The following is a 9,366-nucleotide window of genomic DNA, read 5'->3' on the forward strand; positions in this document are numbered from 1 at the left end:
ATTAGACACTGAAGACATGCTTCCTGGTCATGGTTATGCTTTTATCAGTTTGATTTCACCCTCGGCATGAACGCCAGCTTCTCGATTAGCAGCTGTATAAGCATCCTCAGTACCCACTCTTAACGTATTTCTCCTTTGAATACCCTCAGCAAATGGACTGTAGAAACCTTGTACTGCTGAAATATTAATAAGGTATTTCCAGACATTTGATTGGATGCTTGAGACACACCCCTCGCAAAAAGGAAATAGCCATGAATTAAAAATTGAATATGAATATTCAACACATTACGTAGTTTTGCTAGACTATTTTCCATAGATATTCGCACCTAGAAGAGTATTCAGAATTATATAATGTGGGTACTGAGGATGCTATACTCATGCCTCATATAACTGTATTAATTAACCTAAATTTGATGAAGTAATTTATGTATTCGCTGATAATTCTTTATTTTGTCCGATTTATTTATAGATGTTTTTTTCATGCCATTTTAAGTAAGTACTAAGTAAATGATCTTTTCGGTACTTTATATCAAAGAATTTTCATATTTAAACACATAATTTTTTTTAAACTTATGTTCAGCTATACATTTCAGTTCAGTTATAAATAAGCCAATCTTATTTCATTTTCAACTTCCCAGACTTGGTGTAGTAGGTCGTGGGCTTAGAATATTACGAATTGTGCGAGGAATCTACCTCATTTATCAGCAACGAAAACACCTGGCAGTAGCATCACGCAGGATCATCTCACAAAACAAGCGAAGATACGTCAAGGATGGATTTGACCTTGACCTATGTTATATTACAGGTAATGTTCTTATTAAAGTTACAGGAGTAATATTTTTAAGTTACACTTCGTAAAATGGGATAATGAAATATACATATAACCTTTTTAATTTTCCTAATCTCGCTCATCGATATGATGTTACCCAATAATGAGGTTGAGTGATGTTTGGGAAACTGAAGTTTTCCAGAACAAAAATGACTTCCAAATTTTAGCGTAGATAACATGCAGTTATTATCCCCAAGAATATGATTAATTAATCCCTTCAGGTGGCAACAGAACTGACAAATTGCCAGTTTAAGACAACAGGTGGTAACTGAACTGATATAAAATTGCCAGTTTAAGCCAATAGGTGGCAACTGAACAGATAGATTGCCAGTTTAAGCCAGCAAGTGATAACTGATAAATTGCCAGCTGAAGCCAACAGCTTGCTTCTGAACTGATAGATTGCCAGTTTAAGCTGTTCATGTCAAATATCTGTAGTACATGTACGAACAGAGAAACCATCTTATCAAATACTTTCTGATGTAAATATACTATAGTATACTGTACGATCAGTATTTTTAATCCTTCAGTCTTGGTTGTAGTGAGACATATTGAAACATAGTTTGGCTGGAAATATTGCTTAAAGCTGCACTCTCACAGATTTACCATTTTTACAACTTTTTTTATTTTTTTTCTGTTTGAAAGAGCAAGTTTGGGTAAATATCAGTAACCCAATGATGTAAGATTGTTGACAAAAAATCAGATTGTAGATTTTTATATTTCCATTCGAAAATTAATGTTTTATAGCTTAAACGGTTACTTACGGTTTATAGCTTAAACCGTTACTAACATGCAACTTAGAGTTATCATGCATAAAAGATAAAATTTTTAACTTAAATATAATATTCTGCAATCTTATTTTTTGTCAGCAGTCTTATATAACTGATTTCAATCGATTGTCACAAAAATTGGCTTGTTCCAAGACAAAAAATAAAAAAGTTGTCAAAACGTTTAAACCGTGAGCGTGCAGCTTATTTAGATTACCAATCTTTTTCTGACATTTGAGTATTATGCTAATGAAAATTGTTAATTTAGGGTATTGAGTCGTACACTCGTCAATAAGAATTCATATGTCTAATAATAGTGTATGTTGTTTATGCCAATGGTCTAATCAAAACCTGATTTTCTGTATATTCCAGAAAGAATGATAGCGATGTCATTTCCTTCATCTGGGGTCCAGTCCATGTACAGAAATAACATTAGGGTGGGTACTTCATTTTCACATAACTTGTACATATTTGTGTGTTCAATTATAAAATCATAAACATTTTCCTCCTCCTAGACATTCTGGTTGACTTAAAAACTGGTGTGGTGGAAGTGTACATATATTTGGGGGAAAAAAACACACCACTGATTCATTTTAAGTCAGTTTCGTTTGTGATTTGATCATTTTTTAAATAGATAAGTTTTAATATCTTCACATCAACAGAAAACAATCTTCATAAGGAATTTTGATTTGGTTGAAAAAAAAATCCAATTCTACATAAAAAAATATGTCTTAAAAGTTAATGAAATTAACTAAACCGTGGATGAAAAATATTGCAAGCGGACCCAGATATACAATATTCTAGAGCACAAATGAACGACAATATTTGTTCAAGGTAGAATTTCTCTTTCCTAAATAGCAAAGAATTGCGTTGACATGTCTGTGTAACAAAGAAACCCTCACCTAATTCATTTTTACTGTGATTTTGTTGTGACTTTATAAGCTTATTTTTTTTCTCCAAAATTGTCATTTATTATGTTCATTTATTGATTTCAGGAGGTGTCAAGGTTTTTTGAAACGAAGCACAAAGGCCATTATAAACTGTATAATCTTTGCAGTGAGTATGGGATTCATTGAATCATATAAAAAATGCATAAAAATATAAAGAACTTAACCAATCAAATTCATTCAGCTTATAATAGTTTATTGACTTCAAGAAAACAGGATAAGATTTTGGAACCTTTTAAGAAACAGTGTTATTATATTAAGCTGTGATTATTCCTGACCGTAATGTAATAATTATTACCATAATGTGTTTTTTAAATGTTATGTTTTTATTCTTAATAGTTGTGGTAGGAAGATTACTGGGGCTAGTCGATTAATCGCATGCCATTGTCTGGAAGTTGATTGTGGGCAACTATGTTTTGCCATTTTTGAATAAATCAAATAATTTTTGTTTTTAATTGTTTTGTTGACAATTTGACATAAATGTGCTTGTTGTTTGTTGAAACAACATAAATATTTCAATCCTTTATTTGATTTGATTCTTAAGCCATGCAAAAAGTGTGATTTTATTTACCAGTACCTACTTACTAGATGGGATTTGACACAAAAGAGTTCTTTTTAATTTTGTGATAATTATTGATTAATCTGATTAAATTAGTCTGATTAATGGATAATGAAAATCTGGCCGATTATCCATCACTACTAAATAGCAGTGAATATCTACTTATAACCTGTAAAATTGGTTTTAGACTGGAAATTTAATGGTATTTAACTATTTATATGTGTTTCTTCATTAACTAAGTTTTTTTTCCTTGTCACCTTTATTTAGACTAGAACTGTTGCGATGACATTTTTTTTCCTTGTCACCTTTATTTAGACTAGAACTGTTGCGATGACCATCTGTGACAATACATCTATGGTAGATTACCCTTATCCATGTTTTTCACAGGTGAGCGTGAATATGACATAAGCTTCTTTGCTGACAGTGTGGAACGAGTGATGATAGATGACCATAATGTCCCCACATTGAGGTAAGTTATGGTATAATATTGGTATTTATCTTTATTTTGTCTGTTTCTTGAAGAAAATATGTTGAGGTATTGTCAAAGCCTAGGTGTCATCAAAGTCATTGTCTTTAATATTGGCTCATGTGATACTTAATAACTGTCAAAGATGTTAAAGGTGCATAATATAGGTTACACTTGGTAGATGCAAAATATTTTTTTTTTTTTTTTTACTCATTTGATTTTCATGATCCAAACGAAAAAATTGCATATGATTTGGGTACAAATAAATTTATTTTTAGAAATTTTGGCCCTTTTAACAAAATAATGCATTGAAATTAAAAAAATAATTTTTCGATTCTATCAAATGGAAGCTACCGTATATTGTGCCCCTTTAACATTAAACTTGGTATACTTGTTACCCATGTTGACTATGACAATACTCACAAGTGTAGCAAACTCCATTAACTTTGCCTAAAATATCTGTTGAGTTATGTCCCATTAACAAATGAGAAAAATAGGTGAGCATCAACTCCTGGTTAAGGTGCTCTTGTTTGTTAGATTCTCTCATGGTTTTATTTTCCATTCTAGGATCCATGATTGTGGGATAATCCCTATGCTTTTTCCAAAAATTGTTCATATTTGTGTAGCATGCGCTTGAAAATCCTGCAAAACTAATCGGGGCTGTTAATCCGAATCCGGGCTGTGTATTTGGTCACATGAACCCTGGAAAAGATGAAAAATGCAAGGGAGACAACTCTTAGATAATTAAATATTAATTTTGATCAAAATATTAAAGGAGGCAACTTTTATTTGTATCAATATACTATTTCTGTAGAATATTGATTGGTTTGGTGTGCATGTAAAAATAGGGCAGACAGTAAAATCATGTCATTACAGCAAAACATATTAAGCATTGTCTGTGGAATTTAACGAAAAATGTCATTTGAATAAATGCATGTAAAAATATCAGTAATCATTAAAACATGTTCAATGATTCAAAAGAGGTGTTTGATGTGGCCCGTGATATCTTTGAAAAAATAAACACTAAGTAAGTGGGGAAATTACCCTCTGTTTTAGAATTTCTAAAATAGACACGGATGTTTGGTCCCATTACTATCAATCAATTATTGACAGTTTATTGATCACCCCATATCTGTTTTAATGATCTATCCATGTTAAATATTAGCTAAGTTGTTATGATAATAAGTGGACTTGATTTCATGATAAATTGAACAATGCTTTCCAGTAAATTATTCATTAAACTGAAGTGCTTTGATTGATTGAAACCAAACTTGTACCACCGCTTCATCATTAGCTAATTGGCATGTTGTCTTTTGAAGTTACACAATTAGATCAAGATGTTTAAAGCTGCACTCTCACAGATTTACCGTTTTGACCTTTCAAAAAAAGTGTTTCAGAATCAGCTCATTTTTGCATCAATGCCTTCAATTAAGAAATATAAGATAACTCAAAATAGAACAAATGTTAATTTATTCAGAAAACTGCCAAATATTTCATTTTTCTTAAAGCATTTAAAATGCTTTAAGCCATACAGCATCGAACATAAATATAATAGGCAGTGGTCTATTTTTCTTTTACACACTGGTTTCCAGACATATGCACGAAAATTGTCTCATTCCAAGACAAAAAATAAATGTGTTGTTTAAGTAGTGAATCTGTGAGAACGCAGCTTAAAAAATGATGATTTAATTATTTAAGACATAAAGTCGAACCTCGTTGGCTCGAACTCGGACCGGCGAAAATACCTTGAAAAATTCAAGCCAAGCGGGAATGCTTACATTCAGTATAAAGAAATAGGTCCTTTAAGTCAAGTTCAAGCCAACGAGGAATTCAAGCCAAGCGAGTTCGAGCTAACAGGGTTCAACTGTGACTTTAATCATCCAGGTTCTTTTAGAAAATTTACAGAATTAACTTCTACCATTAAGCATTTAGCTTTCTATTCTGTATATCTCGTACATAGTATAGTAAATGCATATATCAACACGTAGTTTGCAGTGAGATGCACACTTATGGTCAGCAATATAAAAGTCTTGGCTATCTCATGTAGTTTATTGATAGTGAGGAATAGGTAATGTAGATGTAGCTGAATTTGTATGTACCCTAAGGTTTTAGTTAATAGGTCAAAGGAGGGTGCTTCACCCTGCTCTTTTTTGGTATCACCCCTCTGCCCTCATTCAGACCAGCATATGTACCTTTCTGCTTTCTTAGAATTGAAGGTTTAATTTATTCAAATATTTCCTTTCTTTTGCTAAAAAGCTTATCATATGATTATTAATACATACAAACTGAAACATTTGAAACCTAAATCTTAATTAAAGCCTTTTTCAATGTTTTTTGAAATATTTATAATATTTAAGTTCTCCACAGCCTGATACATGCTCTTTTCAGCTTTATTGCCCTGTCCCTTTTCAGCTTTATTGCCCTGTCCCTTTTCAGCTTTATTGCCCTGTCCCTTTTCAGCTTTATTGCCCTGTCCCTTTTTTGCAGCACCCTTCTCTTTTTAAAACCTGGCTAAAACCCTAGTAACCCATCGATGATGTTAAATATACAACCTTACCTTCCTTCGTGCAGGGAAATGGTCCAGTTCTGTAAGAGTATGCATGAGTGGCTGTCCGCAGACCCTGAGAACGTGGTGGCCATTCACTGTAAGGGCGGGAAGGGGCGCACGGGAACCATGATCTGCACGTGGCTGGTCGAGTGTGGGAACTTTGAGGAGGCTCAGGTATTTGTTTTGAAACTTTCCCCTGTTATTAAAGTCTAGCTGGATTTGAATCTTTCCCCTGTTATGAAAGTATAGCTGGATTTGAAACTTCCCCCTGTTATGAAAGTCTAGCTTGATTTGAAACTTCCCCCTGTTATGAAAGTCTAGCTGGATTTGAAACTTCCCCCTGTTATGAAAGTCTAGCTTGATTTGAAACTTTCCCCTGTTATGAAAGTATAGCTGGATTTAAATCTTTCCCCTGTAATAAAAGTCTATCTGGATTTGAAACTTCCCCCTGTTATGAAAGTCTAGCTTGATTTGAAGTTTCCCCTGTTATTAAAAGTAAGCTAAATTTGAAGGTTCCACCTGTTATCAAAGTCTAGCTTGATACTGCAATGTCTTGCAACTCAACTATAACTATAGTAAATTTGAAAAATTGTTCTCTTTAGCTTCATAAAGCAATCTTATCATGTAAAATTGGTGTCTTTTTTCTGACTTTAGAGAGTTGTTAACAGTAATACAAATTGCAATACTTATTTCAACTGTTCTCAGCTCCAAATTATAGCACCAATTTACCAGCCGTGTGTTCAGTAAAGGCTAACAGTCACTCACATTAGCAAACATATTAGTTTTGTATCCCTGTTTTATTCTAACCAAGTCATAAATGATAGCCACAAACACCTACAATAAGTCCCCACTGATCTCAGGGCATGGGTATGCTTAAAATAATTGATCGATATACTGTTATCTATTTACAGGACAGTTTAGATTATTTTGGTGACAGACGCACAGATCTGGACCATGGCTCAACATTTCAAGGCGTGGAAACCCCTAGTCAGGTTAGTTGTGAAAACAAACAGAAAGCCAAACTCTGATTATGTGAATCATTCGTTTTATTTACGGATGAAAAGGATGTACCATCCTTTGGGAGTTCTGTGCATTTATGAGAGTATGTTTAAATTGTCTGATCAAAAGTTGTTTGGCAAATGGAAAACTCTGTTATCGTTTAGGATATGTGTTTATGTCCTTTTCCAAGGTAATTGACCCATTCTGTTTTTTTTTATGGTCAGTAGGTCAAAATTGAAATCCGCACAATAACTTTACAATGGTTTGACCAAGGACAATGAAACCTCACCGGTAGGTATCCCTTAATCAGAACATGAATCCTAATGTTTTTATAAAGGGGTCAGTAGGTCAAAGGTCAAGATCACAATGGTCATCAACTGACGAGTTATTTTTCTTCTTACCTGTCATTATTTGTGTTTGGTTAATTTCTGCCAATTTTCTCCTTTGAGCACATTTATACATTCGAAAATGTTCAGTTGTTATTGTTAATAGTATGCCAAAAGCAACAACAACACTAAATAACTTCAAAAATACACATAACTTAATCATAGTTAAGGATTACGAGTTATGATATTGAACAAGAATAAAGCTACATTGAGGTTTTGTCAAAACGATTGTACTATCGGTAATCGATAACTTGAGTGAAACCTATTATCCATCATCAAACTGGAACCGATTTCCAACACTAATTGAAATTATTAATTTCTTTTTGATGGTTAATATTTTATAAGAGTGTGATTTAAAGCTGGTTTCTTCCCTTTCAGAGTCGTTATGTTGGTTACTTCGGTGTCGTCAAGAACAAGCTGAATGGAAGCCTTCCCAAAGCGAAATACTTGAAAGTAAAGAATGTCAGAATAAATGCAATAAAAGGTATCAAAGTTTTTTTGGAAATAATTCTGTGGAAACAGCTTTTTTTTATATTTTAGGATTTATGCTCTTTTTATATGTGGGTAAAAAAAGTTCTGATTTTCCATAGTTATCATTTATTCAGAACTTATATATTTACGTATTGTTCTAGTTCTTATCTTCATTATACCCTGAAAAAAAGCACTTCTGCCCTGAGCAGTCATTAGCCAAAAAAAAGTTGTATGTTCTTTTCTCGAGTTTTATGGGAATGGTGGCAGGGCCATTTAATAAGGGAAAATAGCGTGTGTGTTTTTTGGCAAATTGGGGAATAATACTATATGATTCATATAATGTTCAACTTGCTTTCAAACCCAAATTTGTCCACTATTTATGTTCATAGGTGTAGGCCTTGGAAATGGTAAGGATTTGAAGTTGGAGTTGTGGTGCAAGAGGAAATGTGTGTATAGGGCCAAGTTTTACATGGGAGAAAACTGCCGACTTACCCACAACTCTGTTGATGACTATATAGAGGTGGAGGTGCGGGACTGCCCCACCCTCTTTGAGGATGTTAAAGTCCGCTTTCTCTCAAAGTCTGTGAGTATTAAGTCTTTCAGCTTGTCAGGGTATTTGTCATGAAACTTGGTACACATGCTGCCATATATATTATGTACATGAATAAAACATTCATAACTCTGACTATTAATTGTCAAGTTTAGTCTCTTTCGAGCAAAAAAAAAAATAGTTGAGCATTGACATTCCCTCTTTGGTGCATGTTTCTATGCCCCTTATTTCACAGCATTGTCATTGAATGTGGAGCATTATTGTAGTTTAGATTCAGTTTAAGAATAGGGAGTTCAATACTGTCAACTGTTAACATAGGAACGGATCACATGTTTATAGTCAGAACATTCATATATGTAAATGTATACATAAATTGTCTCCTATAATTTACAAATTTATAAAGCTTAAGTTACCTTAAGTGAATGTCACATACAAATTCAATAGTTATGCAGTCTTATGTATTTCTTTACAACTCTTTTGCAGACCAACATACCTGCTGTATATGACAACTGTGCGTTCTACTTCTGGTTCCATACAGCCTTCGTTGATGATTGGTTAGTCGTTTCCAAAATTACTAAGCAATTCAAATTTAATTATATTATAATTCTTAGTAAGTAATTGGTCTTTAGTTGCCTTTGCTGGTATTATTCATAAGTCATTAGTCAATGTTTTGTGATAGCCAGTGTCATCATTGTCAAAGTGTAAAAACTTATTGCTTGGCCATAACTCAAAAACCTTTCAAAAATTTGTTTGAAACTTGGTACACATGTTGCCAGAAATAACAATAGGTACATGTACAGCAAGGTCCTCTACTATGGATGTAGAAACTTTTGAGTTATGGCCCTTT

General features: G+C 33.2%; 1 protein-coding gene across 4 annotated transcripts in view; it reads left to right on the forward strand.

The window, feature by feature from the left end:
• LOC128226454 (phosphatidylinositol 3,4,5-trisphosphate 3-phosphatase TPTE2-like) overlaps positions 1-9,366 on the forward strand; it is a 60,476-nt gene that overhangs the window by 12,754 nt on the left and 38,356 nt on the right. For 3 of the 4 annotated variants that reach the window (XM_052936335.1, XM_052936333.1, XM_052936336.1), the window contains exons 6-14: positions 639-805; positions 1,966-2,030; positions 2,589-2,649; positions 3,487-3,568; positions 6,137-6,287; positions 7,025-7,105; positions 7,877-7,982; positions 8,359-8,552; positions 9,003-9,073. The exons of the other annotated variant lie outside the window; for it this stretch is intronic. In XM_052936335.1, coding sequence (XP_052792295.1) covers positions 639-805; positions 1,966-2,030; positions 2,589-2,649; positions 3,487-3,568; positions 6,137-6,287; positions 7,025-7,105; positions 7,877-7,982; positions 8,359-8,552; positions 9,003-9,073 — 978 coding nt within the window. The remainder of the gene's footprint in view (positions 1-638; positions 806-1,965; positions 2,031-2,588; positions 2,650-3,486; positions 3,569-6,136; positions 6,288-7,024; positions 7,106-7,876; positions 7,983-8,358; positions 8,553-9,002; positions 9,074-9,366) is intronic. 4 annotated transcript variants of the gene reach the window in all.

Source organism: Mya arenaria, chromosome 3 (assembly GCF_026914265.1).
Source record: "Mya arenaria isolate MELC-2E11 chromosome 3, ASM2691426v1".
In the NCBI taxonomy this organism is placed as follows: Eukaryota; Metazoa; Mollusca; class Bivalvia; order Myida; family Myidae; genus Mya; species Mya arenaria.